This window comes from Narcine bancroftii, chromosome 1, assembly GCF_036971445.1.
Source record: "Narcine bancroftii isolate sNarBan1 chromosome 1, sNarBan1.hap1, whole genome shotgun sequence".
NCBI classification, from domain to species: domain Eukaryota; kingdom Metazoa; phylum Chordata; class Chondrichthyes; order Torpediniformes; family Narcinidae; genus Narcine; species Narcine bancroftii.
In genome coordinates, this window is record NC_091469.1 from 104,001,833 (window position 1) to 104,020,633 (window position 18,801).

The 18,801-nt window shown below is 44.1% G+C and overlaps 1 protein-coding gene across 15 annotated transcripts in view; it reads left to right on the forward strand.

The window, feature by feature from the left end:
- The window catches only part of exd3 (exonuclease 3'-5' domain containing 3), a 291,961-nt gene that overhangs the window by 233,103 nt on the left and 40,057 nt on the right, over nt 1–18,801 (forward strand). Inside the window, exon 21 of one of the 15 annotated variants that reach the window (XM_069935343.1) lies at nt 7,714–7,805. The exons of the other annotated variants lie outside the window; for them this stretch is intronic. Within the exon in view, the coding sequence (XP_069791444.1) occupies nt 7,714–7,719 (6 nt within the window). The 3' untranslated portion in view covers nt 7,720–7,805. Of the gene's footprint in view, nt 1–7,713; nt 7,806–18,801 lie in introns of those variants that run through there. 15 annotated transcript variants of the gene reach the window in all.

Below are 18,801 nucleotides of genomic sequence, written 5' to 3' on the forward strand. Positions count from 1 at the left end.
TTGAATAAAAAGAATAGTCTCTCTGTGATTTAATTGCCTCCCTACATATGAAATTGTGGTTTTTGCTGCTTTTGTCCATGTTTTTTATCTAGTATTGGGTCCAAGCAATATATGTTGTCTTCCCTCTGCTGTTTTTAAGAAGATATTCTTTATAAAGGCTACATCGTCATAATTTGGAGCATAAATATTCATAAATGGTCATGCTTCCCATAAATTTTACAATGTGTTATTACATACCTTCCGGGTTGATCAATCAAGGTATCTTCTATTAACACTGGTATATTTTTATTAATTAGAATCACCACCCCTCTTGCCTTTGAACCAAAGGAAGACTATGTTATTTGTCCCACCCATCCTCTTTTTAATTTATCTTGTTCCAATTTGGTAAGATGTGTTTCCTGCAAAAATCCATTTTTAATTTTAATGCCAAGACTCTCTTCCTCTTCACCGGCCCATTTATCCCATTGTAGCAATTGTGTCAAAGTGCGAAATGAAGAATAAGAAAATGATCAGACATAGTCGAGTCGAAGTTCAGTATAAGTCATTTACTCAAACAGTCACTCGCAGCTTTTAAAAACCATGCGCATTCCAAATTATGTCATCGCATTGTGATGTCATGACATCACTCAGAACCTCCCAAGATGGTTCAATTAAGCCTCCAGTGAGCCGCTGCATGGCCCCCCAAAGAACTGGCAATAGGAGGCTAAATCTCCGGTGCCATTACTGTCCACCGCTCTTGAGCGGTCATCCACGCCTTCTCATTGGCAGTCATGGCTAGGTCCGATCAAGTTCTAGATGAGCACGCTTTACTTGTTCAATTGTAAATGTCTCTGGATGCCCCCCCCCCCCAATGTCCAGTACACAAGTTGAACGATTGTTTCATAGCACCCTGAAGGGGCCATCATATTGGCCTCTGAAAGGGTGGCCCTCTACGCACAAACACATACTCATAGTCCTGGAACTCCTTTGGGATGAAGGGTGTCGTACCATGCTTTGACGTGGGAATTGGGGCCAAATTTCCAAGCCGCTCCCGCACTCTGCCTAAGGCTTCTGTCGGTGGCACCTTCTGTCCGCATGCTGCGGGCATGAACTCCCCAGATACATTGAGTGTGGCTCCATAAACTCTGCCGATGAGGAGTTGAGATCCTCCTTGGGTGCCATTCTTATTCCCAGGAGAATCCAGGGCAGCTTGTCTGCCAAATTAATTCCCTGGAGGTGGGCCATCAGTTCAGCCTTCATGTGCCTATGGAACCGCTCCACCTGGCCATTCAACTGTGGGTGGTAGGCTATCATGTGGTGGAGCTGCATTCCCAGCAGTCGCGATAAAACATCCTAGAGTGTGGAGGTAAACTGTGCACGTCTGTCAGAGGTAACCTGTGTGGGTAGGCTAAACCAAAATACCCAGGCAGAAATAAAAGCTCTGGCGTATGAATCAGTCGATGAGTCCACCATAGGAACCACCTCCAGCAACCTAGTGAATCTGTCGATGACAAGTGCCTAGACCCTCGTGACACCAGAAGCAGGCCAACAATTTTGACATGTGCGTGGTCGAATCTGTGCTGCGGTGGCTGAAAAGGCTGAAGTGGCGCCTTCATGTGCCTTTCTACTTCTGCAGATTGGCAGTCTGTGATTGTCTTTGCCCAGCACATGACTTACTTTCTGAGTTCATGCCATACAAACTTGTCGGCTATCAGGTGGACCGTTGCTCGAATTGAGGGGTGGGATGGTCCATGAATGGCATTGAAAATGCAACATCTCCATGCAGCAGGAACGATAGGGTGAGGCTGACCTGTGGAAACGTTGCACAGGAAAGTGGTCCAAAGGTTCGTGACAGCAGTTCTATAAGCCAGGAGTTCTTCATCCTGGCGCTGAGCTTTGGCATGTGCCATGTAGTATACACACAGAGAGAAGGCATGTACTGCTTGAACGAAGAAGTAGGACAGGGCATCAGCCACAACGTTACTCTTACTGGAGATATGTTTAATCCTGGTTGAAAACTCAGATATGTAAGATAGATGATGTTGCTGGCGGGCTAACCAGGGATCTGATGCCTTCTCAAAGGCAAATATTAGCGGTTTGTGGTCAGTAAAAACCTGTAGTCCCTGCCTTCCAAAAAGTAACAGAAGTGTCTGACCGCTAGATACAGCACCAGCAGTTCCCTATCGAATGTGCTGTATTTCGTTTTTGGGAGGGCGGAGGTGCCTACTAAAAAATGCTAGAGGGTTCCATTGTCCACTGGTGTACTGTTCCAAGATCCTGCCTACTTGCCACATCAGATGTGTCTATTTTCAAGGTGGTTGGTGCATCCATTTGTGGATACACCAGCAGTGTTACCTTTGCTAGGTCATCTTTGGTCTGCTGGGATGCTACCGTTGTCTTCTTTGTCCACTTGAATTCTTTGGCACCACTGGAAATTAGGTCGAAGAGGGGTTTCATAATATGAGCTGCAGAGGGTAGAAAATAACAATAGAAATTGACCATCCCCACAAATTCCTGGAGTCCTTTGATAGTATCGAGTCTGGCGAATTTAAGGATGGCTTCCACCTTGGAAGGCAATGAAATGACACCTCAGCTGTTGATCTGATGACCCAAGAACTCAATAGAGGACTGCTCGAATTTACACTTGGCAGGGTTCACAGTTGGCCCAAACTCCTGTAGGTGGCAGCAGAGTAAACGCAGATATTGCAGGTGTTCTTAGTGGGAGTGGCTGGTGACGAGTATACGAAAAGGAAGTCCACACCATGCTCTACTATGTCCATTAGTTGCTGGAAAGTTGATTATAAGTATTAGAATATATCCAACTCCATTGAAAAGGAGGAGAGTGTCGAGCACAAATGTCTTCCAAGTTCAAAAGGTAGATTGATAGAGTATCCATGGACTTTGAAACAAGATCTGTAGTTCCTATGTGCCCACATCATCAAATCATAGACATTTAGGGTGAGACAACACAGTGACACCGCAGGGCACTCTGGTGCTGACTGTGCACAATTTGTGTGTTCTCCCCATGACTGCATGGGTTTGCCCTGCATGCTCTAAATCCCCTCCACATCCCATAGAGTTGTGGGCTTATTTACCCTCAGAATATGTGGCTGGAGATAGAATCAGAAGGTGTCAAAATGGTCTTGTGGAAGACAATGGGTTACAGAGATATATGTGGGGAATTGAATTAAAGGAATTACTTGGAAAATAACCTCCTGCTGTATCACAGGGAAATTTGAAAAAATTCATGGCATGGCTCTCATACTAGTGTCTGTGCCAATCAATAACACTGGACAACAATTTTTTTTCAAAGGTTTGCTTCTTGAAAAAAAATCGGGGATTATGATACACAACTTCAAGCTGAACACAAAAATCATTTCAGATTTGCTGTATCACATAGGAAGTTGGAGAAACATTCAATTAACTGTTATTGAATTTAGCCTGTTTAATTGCATAATAATGCTGACTCATTGCATTGGTTCAACTGATCTAAAAATGTTTTGCTGCTGATTTTCATTTGCCCTCAGCATCTGATGCCTCTCATGTCAGTGTCCAACAATAGTCAGCCAACATGAATGGATTCCATTTGCCCTGATACCACTCTTCCCTGGTTGCATTGTCCTGGTGAAACCTTTTACCTTGTTCGTTACTAACTGCACCAAGTCCGAGAGCCAATGCAGAAAATGAAGTTTCAATGATATATTGCACTTCATGGTTTTGCTTGCTTGAAGTAGATTATGACAGGAAATCACAAAAGTAGGTTATATCTTTTTTAAAATTACGTGATAAGAAATATTTAAGGTCATTTTTATGATCAGCATCCCAAATTCCATAAAATATATCCAAAAGTGTTCAAGAAGCAAAATCTTTGTTATCCAGTGTAATTTAACCAATTTTGCTTGGTCAATTCCCAAAGGCAATTAACCTATCCACCAGCATGTCTCCCACATCTCAACTCTCAGTTGAGAGATTGGAGGTCATAATTCCTGAAGACTCATTCAGAAACCTCCAGTGTGATGAGGGTTTCTGCCTTCATCATCCTTTCAGGTAAGGAGTGCAGGACCCATCACACTTTGGACCCCACACTCCTTTAATCCTTCCACCAGGATACAGGTGTAGCAGAAATGCCTCTGATGAAATGTTGGCTTTTATTCCAAGGGTCCAAAGTTTAAAAATTGTAATGTCTTAATGCAGCTCCATGAGGGAGACCACGCCAAAGCATCATGTAGAGTTTTGGTTCCCCTATTTTATGGAAGATATGTTACCTTTAGAGATAATGCAAGACAGGACAGGACATGGAAGCCATTGTCTCTACAGGCATATTCCAGGCCATGGACACAATACTCACAATGTCTTGGCATCAAAAACAAGTGGCTTGGAAGAAGCAGCATTTGGTTGGGTGGGGGAGGGTGGTGTGGAAGGGAAGTTGATGCTTTGGGTCTGGATGATCAACATGTTTTCAGGCTCTACAGCACTATGACTGAGAGTGGAGATGGATAATATGCTCGTATAAGGAAGAGGGGCGAGATTGGAGCCAGTAGGTGATAGGTAGACCAATCAAATATGAAGACTTATGGACAGATGGATCCATGGATGTGGAAAGAGGATGAAGGTGAAGGTCCTCTCTTTCTTTGTCAGCTTCCATCTATCAATTATTTTTTTCCTCGAACAGTTAGTTTTTTTTTCAGATTTCAGCATCTGTGGTCTCTGGTGTCTCCGTACTTTGCCGTGAAAGTGAAATGTAACTCTTAAAAATGCTACATCTTGTAGCCTCTGTATGAAGGCCCTTTTAGGTGGCCTGAACACCCCCATTTAAAGCCACATTATCTCCCCCCTTACGGTTAAAGACATACTTACCTGAATAAGGCAGAAGTGCCTCTGAGGTGACGATGCCATGCTCCACTGACGCACTCCATCAACCCGTGACCCAACTCCCCGCTACCTGATAGCCCACTGCCTGACAGCCCTCCGTTCCCCTGCCTGATAGCTCCCCGCCATACTACCTGACAATCCCCCCGGTGCACTACCTGATATCCACTGCCCCACTGGGGAGGGGAAGTCGGTGGGGGCCATTGGGGCAGGGGTGGTCTGCGGTAGCCGTTGGGGTGGGGCGGCCAGCGGGGCAGGGGCAGCTGTCGGGGGATATCGGGGAGGGGTGACTGGCGGGGGACATCAGGGCAGGGGCGGCTGGCGGGGGACATGGGGGGGTGGCCAGTGCAGGCTATGTCAGCTCCTGCACCAGGGCCACTCTCTGCAGCTCAAAACACGGCATAGCAATGACACTCTTCCCTACCCATAATCCCCCACGCAGCTGGAACTGTTCTGGGAAACACAGGGCAGTTCCACCTGCATGGGGGATTATGGGTAGGGAAGAAGGACATTGCTATGTCACATACTTATGACAGGTGGCACTGCTGCACCAGTTGCTCCGCCTCCATCAGATCTGGAGGCGCTACGAGGCACCTCTGAATATGAATAGGCCCTTTCAGGTGGACCAGTTAATGCTGCAGCAGCCTTTTAAGGCTGCCACCTGAAAGGGCCTTGAGTGTGATGAACACTGAAAGAGAATTAGTTGGGTAAGAGTGAGAGTGTTCCAAAGCATTGTTAATGACCACAGATAGAGACAGCTGATAAAAAGATAGCATGAACTTGCTAAACTGTTTATCAACAAACATTTACATTCTATAATGGACCATAATCCTTTAAGCATCAGGTGCCCTAGGCAGAATTTATCTCAGTTTCAGGATTCAGGACTCCTTATTACATCCAGACAATTGATAGCACACATCCATAGCTTGGTGACAAGTGGACCTGGATGCAGGAGTATATAATAGTATGATTCATTGTGTATATTTATATTTGCAGCAGTTGGTCTTGCATTTTGTGTCTTATAAAATGTACAGAACATATAACGGGTAATGTTTTGGGCTGTGCCTGGTTTATTATGTAATTGTGCAACATAGAACACTATGGCAAGAAGCAGGCCCTTCAGCCCAACCAGTATGCTTTGAACTGTTTATTCTGCCTAGTCCCAGATTATAGCTCTCCATACTTCTCTCATCCATCTACTTATTTTCTATTAAATGTCTAAATTTGAACTTGCATCCAAGAAGATCCCCTATTTTCCCTTTAAACATTTCACCTTTAAACCATGACCTCAAGTTCTTGTCTCTCCCACTTTCAGTGGAAAGTGCCTACTTGGATTTACCTTATCTATACGCCTCATAATAGTGTTTTTTTTTCTTTCTTTGGCTTGGCTTCGCGGACGAAGATTTATGGAGGGGGTAAAAAGTCCATGTCAGCTGCAGGCTCGTTTGTGGCTGACAAGTCCGATGCGGGACAGGCAGTGTTTACCTCTATCAAATATCCCCTTATTCTCCAACAATCCAGGGAATAAAGCCCTTAGTGATTCAACCTTTCCTTATAACTCGTTTCCTGTAGGTAGGTGGCTAGAACTGCAAACAATATTCTAAATTTGACCTCACCAATGTCAGATCAGATTTTATTTTATGGTCATGTAATAAAGCAGAAGTCATATTACATGAAATTTCCTTTAATCTGCCATGTTCATCATTAATGTTAGCATTGCCAAGCACCTCTTACAATCAGAGAAAGAGAAACGAAGAAGAGTCCCCTCAAAGTCACCAAGTCTCCGTGTATTTGCCTCTAGTGTTCCAACACCCTCTGCAGGCACACAAAATTCCAGTTCACTTCAAACCATCGGCAACCTGAGCTCCATACCCAAACTCCCACACAATGAGGAAGCCTTCAGGGCGCAGGGCCCCCCAGGAGCCCTCCTCGCCTTCAGCACCCTCTCAAATCCCAGTTCCAACATCTGGTTCTCATGAGCCAGTCTCCCGCAGCCTGGTATGAGTCTTTTGATCTTAAGTTGCCAGCAGCCCACAGCCTATGTGGGTTCTTCACCTGCAAATGCCATCAGCCCGCACCCTGTGCTGTGTACAATGGTACAAAAACAGCTCCTTCCCCTCCACCATCATATTTCTGAATAGACAATCTTCTTTTGCATTAATCTGTTTATATTTTTAGTTATTTATAGAAATGTAATTTACAGCAATTTTTGCACCAGTATTGCACAATAATGCTGCCACAAAACAATGAATTTTGCGACACACGTTCATGATAATAAATTCTGAAACAACTTCAACATAGCATCCCCAAATCCTGTACTCAGTACTTTGATTTATTGCTAGTGTGCCAAAAACTTTCTTTACAACCCTATCCACCCACTTCAGAAAATTGTATCTTCTTCTTTACATGTTAGAGGTAACTTGTTGAACTGCTTGCCAGAGAACCCTTCTCACTGCACCAGGAATAATGAGACAAGGAAATTACTGGCAAGAGTTTTGAATGACAGGATTAATCTACACTTGAAACGGTAGTGGTTAATCAGGGATAATCAATGCGAATTTGTTAATGGGAGATCCCTACTGACTAATTATATTGAATTTTTCAAAGAGATAACATAGTGTGTTCAAGATTCAAGATTCCTTCGTTGCCACATGCACAAAATACATCACATTTGTTTGCACACATAGGGGTGCCACGAGTCCACTTGAGAAAGAAAAGCACAAGATCCCGCCACCTCCAATAATGAGGGGTGAAACACAAAAGTCTGCAGATGCTGTGATTGTAGTAAAAACACAGAAATGCTGGAGGAACTCAAATAGGTCTCACAGTTTCATAATAACTAAAAATTTATAATTATCATTTCAGGCCTGAGCCTTTCTTCAAGGTATGAGCAAAAAGCAGCCAGGTGCCTGAATAAAAGAAATAGCAGGGGAGGAGTGCAGACCAACAGACAAAAGGTGATTATTGGACATGTGGCTGTGGAAGCAGGTCTGGATGAGTATATGGTTATAGAGATGTAATTAAGAAACTGCTAACACTTGTGGCCCTTTGGGACCCCTGCGCATCATCAGCACCCTGGCTCCCACGAGCCGTTCTCCAGCAGACCATGGCCTGGTGTGAATTGTTCAACCACTGAGGCCCATACTGGTCTGCTGATGTGTCTCTTACCCTCCAGGTCCTCTCCCAGGCTTCTCCCTCTTGGTGGAGGGGTGGGGGGGGGTGCGGTTGTATTGTTCTGCTCTGGTGCCCAGCACCGGTGGTTTCTCCCCCTGCAATCCTTGTGGTCTGGGGAACAGAGGGAGATGGTGGAGAGGTTGCTAACATAAATATTTATGTTCATTATTGTTGGCACTTCTAACAACTGATTAGGTCTGTTTAGGATAAAGGAATTTCACACCCAAATTCCCTGCAAGCTTCCTGAGGATAGTCGCTAAAGACTAAACATTGTGTATTCCTTTGCCTAACTGTTTCTTACAAGCAAGTACTCTGAACAAGCCAACAGTTCTTGTTTTCATAGTTTGGACATATTAGACACAGTGTTGCTTTATAAGTACATGTTGCAGCTCTCTTGTGATCAGGATGAACTAATAAATCAGGAAGAAAGTGAACTGTCAATGAACAGAGAGGGAGATCAGCCAAAGAATAAAGGGGGTTGCCTACTTTTGAAATTATAGCCCAATCCACCAAACTGGGCAGATGAAGCTTTCATAAGCATTATGAAGCAATATGCGTGCCATAATAAGTCATTGACCAAAACAATCCATCTTGGATAATAAATATTGATTGCTGCTGGAATAATCTGTTTCTGACCATAACAATCCATCTGATTGAAACAAGCCTTCTAAGCTAAGTCATGTTTAACCAAGTTCTGTCATTGACCAAATACTCCATCACTGACTGAAACCTCCATTGTTGACTATAATGATCCATCACTGACAACAGATCCAACACATAACAACAGCACCTTTATCCATAGTGACACATCACTGATCATTAGGTCCCAACATTGACCAATGTCCTGTCATTAACCCAAATGCTCACACTGACCATATTGAAGCCTGAGAAGCAATGGTAATAATTGTGTGGTAGCACTTTCACAAACCCAGTTCTGCCACTTCCTCATCCTATGGCAGGCCAGGAAAAGGACAATGGGATACTCATCATTATGAAGAAAGGGGTAAAAATATATTTCAAAGATGCAAGGAGCTAGGAACATCAGGAAAAAAGGCATGGCATGGATTTCCCCAGTCCAACTCTAGTTTTGACAATATAACTATTGGCTTTCACCAAATGGATGTCTGATACAAACCAACAGTAAGTGACACTTGAACCTATTTCACTTGAAAGCCAATGTGTAGCTTTGCCGTCATGTCACCCTATGAAGGCATTGATTTGCACTGCTAATGCCTCGTTGACAGTCCTGATCTTAAGCTGATTCTCTTACACAAGGAATGATGTTAGTACTTTTGAAAGAGGAGGAGAACATCTCAACAAATCGCCTCTCAGTTTTCCAAAGAAAACTCTTCAATCTCATTTTGTCATAACTAGGCAAAGGGGATTGCTATAAATAATATTTGCAGACTTAATATTCCTTGTCCCACATCTTGGTTGGGTTCAGACAAAAAAATTAGCAGTGATGAATAAGTGCTGGTGTTGTTAATTAATATATGAGTTAATTTACCTATAACCATGACATTTGTCCAGGCCTGGGAATTAACCAAGCTCTGATGGATGCAATCTGATGTGATTCTGGGAAGGCATGGGATTGAGGCTTCTATATCAGGCAGATCAATGCTATTTGGCATGTAGCCACAATTGGTCAAACTTCCAGTTTTACTCGAGTTTTATATAGAAAGGTCCAGCTTCTGATAAGCACATTGGAACCAGATGTCACTGCTACTTAATCATATGCTGCAGTCCCTATTCATTTTTTTTAAATCAACTTGCTCAGTTTTGCTGTGTAATGTACCTCAGTGTGACATTCCTTCACTCAACAATACACTTGTATGGACCAGAACAGTGGTTTTCAAACTTTTTCTTTCCACATAAGCCCTATGCCATAGGTGCTCTGTGATTAGTAAAGGTTTGCTTAAGGTGGTATGTGAGTGGAAAGAAAAAGTTTGAAAACTACTGCTTTAATTGTACCTAATTGACTCGTTATGTGCACGGTTTCATCTTCTTTCTTTGGCTTGGCTTCGCGGACGAAGATTTATGGAGGGGGTAAAAAGTCCACGTCAGCTGCAGGCTCGTTTGTGGCTGACAAGTCCGATGCGGGACAGGCAGACACGATTGCAGCGGTTGCAAGGGAAAATTGGTTGGTTGGGGTTGGGTGTTGGGTTTTTCCTCCTTTGCCTTTTGTCAGTGAGGTGGGCTCTGCGGTCTTCTTCAAAGGAGGTTGCTGCCCGCCAAACTGTGAGGCGCCAAGATGCACGGTTTGAGGCGTTATCAGCCCACTGGCGGTGGTCAATGTGGCAGGCACCAAGAGATTTCTTTAGGCAGTCCTTGTACCTTTTCTTTGGTGCACCTCTGTCACGGTGGCCAGTGGAGAGCTCGCCATATAACACGATCTTGGGAAGGCGATGGTCCTCCATTCTGGAGACGTGACCCATCCAGCGCAGCTGGATCTTCAGCAGCGTGGACTCGATGCTGTCGACCTCTGCCATCTCGAGTACTTCGATGTTGGTGATGAAGTCGCTCCAATGGATGTTGAGGATGGAGCGGAGACAACGCTGGTGGAAGCGTTCTAGGAGCCGTAGGTGATGCCGGTAGAGGACCCATGATTCGGAGCCGAACAGGAGTGTGGGTATGACAACGGCTCTGTATACGCTTATCTTTGTGAGGTTTTTCAGTTGGTTGTTTTTCCAGACTCTTTTGTGTAGTCTTCCAAAGGCGCTATTTGCCTTGGTGAGTCTGTTGTCTATCTCATTGTCGATCCTTGCATCTGATGAAATGGTGCAGCCGAGATAGGTAAAAATGGGCCAATGACAATTTTTCTCAAGCAAAATATTTCAGTAACAATTGGGTCTAGAGCAGTGATTCTCAATCTTTTTGCCCCACACACTTACCACCTTAACTAATCTTAGAGCACCTATGGCATAGGGATTACTTAAGGTGGTATGTGAGTGGAAAGAAAAAGTTTGAAAACCACTGGTCCAGAACTTCAGAAGGGATCAAGCTCTACAGGCTTCAATATGCGTGCCATAAAAAGTAATTGATCAAAACAATCCATCTTGGATAATAAATATTGATTGCTGCTGGAATAATCTGTTTCTGACCATAACAATCCATCTGATTGAAACAAGCCTTCTAAGCTAAGTCATGTTTAACCAAGTTCTGTCATTGACCAAATACTCCATCACTGACTGAAACCTCCATTGTTGACTATAATGATCCATCACTGACAACAGATCCAACACATAACAACAGCACCTTTATCCATAGTGACACATCACTGATCATTAGGTCCCAACATTGACCAATGTCCTGTCATTAACCCAAATGCTCACACTGACCATATTGACCCATCTCCAACCATAACAACACATAATGAGCTATTGGTAATAGAGAATGATCAGACAGTGCATAAAAACTAAAAATGATCCCTCAGTGATCAAGAAAACTCGCAGTGACCATGAAGACCCTGAGTGACTCATCAATTGCTCACTGCTCTCAAGCTCTGCAACCATGTGATCACCTGCACTTTGTGTACTGCACTAGATCCCTGCATCTTCAAGTTTATTATTATCATACAATTGTAAAGTCCAATGGGACAAAATAGTTTTTTTTGGTCCTAGGTATAAAAACATGTCCATATATGTAACATATATAGACATTGCACACATATTTATAAGCAATTTATATGCAGTACATATATAAAAATTAATAAATATTGTTAAATAATAGTAGATTCTCAGAGGGATTGTATGAGAGTTCATCAGTCATTCAGCATTCTTATTGCCCATGGGAAGAAATTGTTTCTAGGCTGGTGGTTCTGGTTCTCTTTCTTAATGGGATTAGCTGGAAGATGCTGTATGCAGGGTGGAAGGAGTCCTTATGATTTTGCGAACTGCCTTCAGACAAGTGTATCCCAGTAAATCACTTAGATGGTGCGAGGAGGGAGACCTCAGTGTTCCTGTGGATTGACCTCTGATCCAGTGCTCTACAGCAACTGTACATTGTTGTGCAGCCAGTCGCTGTTGCACTTTCCTGACAAGTGAGGAGATGTTGAGAGTCCAGGATGGGTCACTATAAAGTGAACTCCAGGGAACTTGGTGTTCTCCACTCTCTCGACTACAGAGTTGTTGATGTGTAGTGGAGGGTGGATATTCCTGGTCCTCCTGAAGTCCATGATCATCTTCTTTGTCTTGTCCACATGGAGACTTGGGTTGTTATTCTTGCACCATTTCACGAGATTTTCCACCTCTGTAATGCAAATCATCGTTGTTGCTAATGAGGCCGACGACTGTCATGTCATCTGCAAACTTGATGACTCTGAGCTGGATCTGGCGATGCAGTCATGGGTCAGTTATGTTAACAGTTACATTAACACCAGTGTTCAGTGCGATGATGCTCAACATTCTGCTACCAACCCAGACAAACTGTGGTCTTTCTGTTAGGAAGTCCAGGATCCAGTTACAGAGAGGGATGTTGAGTCCCAATGGGGACAGCTTCTCCACCAGCCTCTGGAGAATGCCAAGCTGAAGTTGATGAATAGCAGCCTGGTGTATGAGGCGTCGTTCTCCAAGTGGGTCAGGACAAAGTGGAGGGACAAAACTATAGCATTGTCTATAGGACAGTTTCTGTGAATTGAAATAGGTGTAGCATCTCCTGGGAGGTCTGCTTTGATGTGTTCCATCACCAGACACTCAAAACATTTCATAATGGTGGAGGTCAGTGCCACAGGATGGTTGTCATTGAGGCCTGTTATTGTCACCCTCTTCGGTACCAGGATGATGGTGGCTGTCTTGAAACCCATGTGGATGATAGACTGCCTCAGTCATGTGTTGAAGATATCTGAAAGGTTCTACTACTGTTGGTCAGTATAGTCCTTTAGTATCTTGTTTGCCTCAGTAATCATAGCAATCATGTCACTGATCACAAAATCCCTGAATGACACGTCTGTCACTCGAACAACTAGTCACTGACAAGTTGTTCTCATCAGTCTAGAGAAAACTCAGGTAGTGGTGGGTCATTTAGACAGTATTGAATTGTCATGGCATATCTCACTTGATAATGAATTGCTATGTTCTTACCATTGATGAGTCCTTTCCTACAGTGAAAGTCATTACCATCAATAATGGTTGTTATAATCATTTCATAATTGACAATATTATTATCAAAACAGGTTATCTTGTTCAGTGACAAGTACGTGTTCACATGGTCATAAAAAGTGCATCCACTTATTTGATACAAAAATTATGCTCCTGTAGTGTTGAACACTTTGTGAAGTAGATATGGGTCCTTCTAATGTACTCTATTGAGGCAGCTCATAATTTTAATCACTTCAATGAAGTCCTCCTTCAGTCTGTTCCAAAGAAAATAACCCCAGCCTATCCCATCTTACCTCATAGCTGATTTTTATCCAATGTGGCATCATCTTCATAAATTTTCTCTGCACTGACTTCTGTATTATCACCTTTTCAATGTACCTAGTTCAAGCAAACCTCCCAGTTAGAATCTTCTATTTTAACAATTAAGGAAAGCATGCAGTATGTGTTTTTAAACGTACCTTATTGACATATGCTGCTTGCATTAAGCATAATTTCCTTCACAAGTTCTATCACCACACTTTCCCACCCAACAAGATTTCGATTTGGTGAATTTTTCAAAAAGGTAACACAATGTAATGATGAGGGAAGTGCAGTTGATGCCATTTGCTTGGACTTAAATAAGGACCTTGACAAGGTCCTGCTGGTTCAAAAGATTAGAGCCTATGGGATCCAGGATATGTTGGCAAATTGGATCCCATTAAAGGTTGGTTGTGTGGGGACAGAGGGTGGAGGTGGAGGATTGGTTATGTGATTGGAAACTTGTAACTATCGGTGAACCACAGTGATTGGCACCCATACTGATCTACACATTGCGGTTTGGATATGAATGTAGGTGGAATGTTGACAGTGAGGAAGATGATCAAAGCCTCCAGGACAAAATAGATCTGTTGTTAATAGCAGATTGAATTTAATGCTGAGGTCTGAGATAATGCACTTTGTGAGGATAAATAAAGGTAGGACATTTGCACTGGAAGGGCACTGAGCAGCAAGGAAGAGAGGAACCTTGTTTTACGAGCCCAAGGATCCCTGAAGGAGGCAGCACCAGTTGATAGGGTGGTAAAGAAGGCAGACAGGATATTTGCTTTCATTACCTTAGGCAGAGAATATAAGAGTATGGAGATTATGGTATAACTTGATAAAACATTGTTTGGGCCACCCTCTACAATTCTTTTTTCCACCCTATGGGAAAGATGAGATGGCACTGGAGAAGGTCCAGAAGAGATTTATTAGGATGTTGCCTAGGATAGAATGTTTCAGATAGTCTGGGCTTTTTTTTTGTGCTGTCCATAGGAGGTAAAGATATATAAGTGACATTACAGATATGAATAAAAAGCAGGCAGGAGCCTAAATTAAAAGTCTAGGGAGAAGGGAAAAATGGATAGGGTGAGTACAGACCCACAGACAAAGGGTGTTGATAGGATATGGATAGGATGGCAGGAGAGAAGAAAGGTGAGAATTTATTGGGGGGAGGGGTGTGTGGGGGATTGACCCTGACATAGTGTACTCTATGGCCTGTTTCTGTACTGTGTCACAATAGTTCCATGAAAACCCCTAAATAACTGGCCCTGTCTCCACCATTTGCCAACCAAATCATATTATATAATGGTATGTTATTGAAGAGAATTCTGAGAGACAGGATCTATGAGGCAAGGCTGATTAGGGATGGCTTTGTGCATGGAAAATTGTCTAATGAATTTGATCGAGTTATTTGAAGAAGAAACCAAGAGGCTGATGAGGTGCTGGCGATGCATATTGTCTACATAAAGCTTTAAAAGGCCTTTGACAAGTTTCCGCATGGTACGCTGGACCTGAATGTCACATCACATAGGATCCAGGACAAGCTAGACAATTGGATACTAAATTGGTTTGGTGATAGGCGACAAAGTAATGGTGGAAGGTTGTTTTTCAGATTGGAGGCCTATAACAAGTGGTATGTCACAGGGATTGGCGCTGGGTCCAATGTTCATCTTGATGATAATGAACTGGAGAAGCATGTACTGTATGTACACGTGTAATAGTTGATACCATGTAAAGGTCGATGACCCCCACCCCCCCTTTTATTTTTGGTCCAAAAATCTGGTATCTTTTTATCGCATGTAAAAGTCAACCCTCCTATTTTTGGCCCCAGCCGCCCACCTGAACCTCCGCCGCCCCAACCACAGACTCAACATTGGCTCTGGCTGCCTGCCCTTCTGAGCTCCTGACACCTCAACCGTCGACTCTTCCCTCAGCCCCGGCTTTCTGCACATCTGAGGGATGGATGGGATGTTGTGGGGTTTGTGGGAGAAAGTTGAAGGGAGAGTTTCAAGCACACTACTCCCCACACGCACTCTCCCGACACACCTACCCCCATACACTTTCCCTCCCCTGCATATCATCTACCACACACACACACACACACACACACACACACACACACACACACACACACACACACACACACACACTCACTCACTTTCTAACACATACATTTTCACACACTCTTTCTCACACTCACATACACACATTCTCACACACTTTCACTGACACACACACTCTTTCACACTCACATATTCACACTCTCTCACATACTCTCACACACACTCTCAATCACACACTCTCACACCCCGTACTGTCGCATATCGGACTTCCTCTGCACATTTGTTGGGACGTTCAGGATGATATATTGTGAGAGTTTTTTTACTCTCCACTTGATGTGCTAAATTTGTCAGTTTTCAAAGTCACAAAGTGGTGTTTTTATCAGTTGTGGGTGCTGGTCTGAATTTACCTTTTGTTTCAGGTGATCTTGCTGTTTCTTCCCAGCAGTGGCCTCTCTTTGGAATGTAGACTTTACTGCTGTGTAACTCAGAGTGAAACCTGACTCTGCTTGGCCCCATCCCCCCACTTTCCCACAGTGGTTAGAAGTCAGCAGGCTTTCTCACACACCTCCCCTGGGGCCAGGGAGAGGACACAGTGCTCTCTATTTCGCTCTGTGCCTGTGAACTGACTGTCTTTGCTCTTTCATGTTTTAGTTTCACTCTGCAGCAGATTTGTCGCACTGTTCCTGTCCTTTCAAAAAGGGGATATTCAGAAGCAATGCAAAACACACTCACGGACGGGAGTGCTTTTAGGAGTTCTGCAACTTTGAATCAAAGAGCTTTGGTACATAGACCACAGGGACTGTTGCCACCAATTCTCAACCGTTGCAGGAATCCACTTATGATGTGGAGCTAAAGCAGCCCACTGCAGTGGGTGAGTCTGCTGTACTGAGACTCCACTGTGACCTGATTCCGAATAAATGACATTCCGTCCCGCTGCAAGCTCATTGAATCCATCCCTGTAAATGTTAACAAATTGCAATCGGTGTGAGGAAGGAAATAATAGGAACTAGCGAAGGCTTTTCCATGTCGTATATATTTGCCACAGGAATGCAGGAGTACATAATTCTGACAGGACCTGTGTATGTATTGATGGTAGACAGTCCCAATATAGTGGTTTAGTGGCACTGTTTGGACCCGGGGTGCTGCTAGGAGGTTTTGAGTTTGTTCCTTTGACAAGACAGGGTGTTATAAGACCATATGACATAGGAGCAGAAATAGGCTATTCAGCCCATCGAGTCTGCCCCATTATTCAATCATGAACTGATCCATTCTCCCACTCAGCCCCTCTCCCTTGCCTTCTCAGCATAACCTTTGATTCCCTGACTAATCAATAACCAATCAGTCTCTGCCTTAAATAAGTTTATTATTATTCGAATATACAAATTCTTTGGCTTGGCTTCGCGGACGAAGATTTATGGAGGGATAATGTCCACGTCAGCTGCAGGCTCGTTTGTGGCTGACAAGTCCGATGCGAGACAGGCAGACATGGTTGCAGCGGTTGCAAGGGAAAATTGGTGGGTTGGGGTTGGGTGTTGGGTTTTTCCTCCTTTGTCTTTTGTCAGTGAGGTGGGCTCTGCGGTCTTCTTCAAAGGAGGTTGCTGCCTGCCGAACTGTGAGGCGCCAAGATGCACAGTTTGAGGCGATATCAGCCCACTGGCGGTGGTCAATGTGGCAGGCACCAAGAGATTTCTTTAGGCAGTCCTTGTACCTCTTCTTTGGTGCACCTCTATCTTGGTGGCCAGTGGAGAGCTCGCCATATAACATGATCTTGGGAAGGCGATGGTCCTCCATTCTGGAGATGTGACCTACCCAGTGCAGTTTGATATTCAGCAGCGTGGATTCAATGCTGTCGGCCTCTGCCATCTCGAGTTCTTCGATGTTGGAGATGAAGTCGCTCCAATGAATGTTGAGGATGGAGCGGAGACAACGCTGATGGAAGCGTTCTAGGAGCCTCAGGTGATGCCGATAGAGGACCCATGATTCAGAGCCGAACAGGAGTGTGGGTATGACAACGGCTCTGTATATGCTAATCTTTGTGAGGTTTTTCAGTTGGTTGTTTTTCCAGACTCTTTTGTGTAGTCTTCCAAAGGTGCTATTTGCCTTGGCGAGTCTGTTGTCTATCTCATTGTCGATCCTTGCATCCGATGAAATGGTGCAGCCGAGATAGGTAAACTGGTTGAAACATTTTGGCAGTTTCCGCAAAACAGGATGTCAAGTGCTGAAGAGCTGGCTCTGAATGGGCAACTAAAGCAGCATCGTCTGCAAATACACCCCGACAAAACAACATTCTCTGGTCCTCGGTGCAAAAACATGCAAACTCACATACAGACAACTATACATGTGCAGTATGTACATACACATATAAAAATAAATATTGTTAAATAAATAGTAGAATCTTGGAGAGTTTGTATGAGCAGTTCATCAGTTGTCCAGCAGTCCCACTGCCCATTGGAAGAAGCTGTTTCTCAGCCTGGTAGTTCTGGCTCTGATACTCCTATATCTCTTTCCAGATGGGAGTAGTTGAAAGATGCTGAGTTTGGGGTCCTCAATCTACCTTCCAGTAGATCACATTGATGGGGGGGGGGAGGGTGGCGTGGGGGTGGGGGAAGGTAGGCCCCAGTCATCTTCTCTCCCACTCTCATAGTCCTGTGGATTGACTTCCAATCCATTGCTTCTACCTCCTGTAGTAAGTTGACAGGATGGTGGCCGCTGGCCTTGCCCTTCTCAGTCTTCTCAGGAAATGCAATTGCTGTTGTGCCTTCCTGACAAGTGAGGAGATATTGTGTGCCCAGGATAGGTTACTTCTTAAGTGGACTCCGAGGAACTTGCTGCTCTCCACTCTCTCCACTACTGAGCTATTAATGTGTAGTGGAGGATGGTCATCCCTGGATGTCCTCCTGAAGTCCACAATCATCTCCTATGTCATATCCACATTGAGATTCAGGTTGTCATTCTCACAGTATTTCACAAGATTTTCCATCTCTGCTCTGTAGTGTGACTCATTGTTGCCGATGAGGCCAGCTACTGTTGCGTCATCTACAAACTTGAAACTCGGTTAGAGCTGGATCTGACATTGCAGTCGTGGGTCAGTAGCAAGAACAGGAGCGGGCTGAGCACACAGCCCTGAGGTGCGCTGGTGCTCAATGTGACAGTGCTGCCAACCCAGGTAGACACTAATCTTTCTGTTAGGAAGTCCAGAATCCGTTTACAGAGAGGGGTGTAAAAGGATGCTGTGTGACCTGCTGAGTTTCTCCAGCACGTTTGTGTAATGCATCTCTTCCCACTCTGGCACTGAAGTAGCACAGAAGAATCGGTTTGATTCC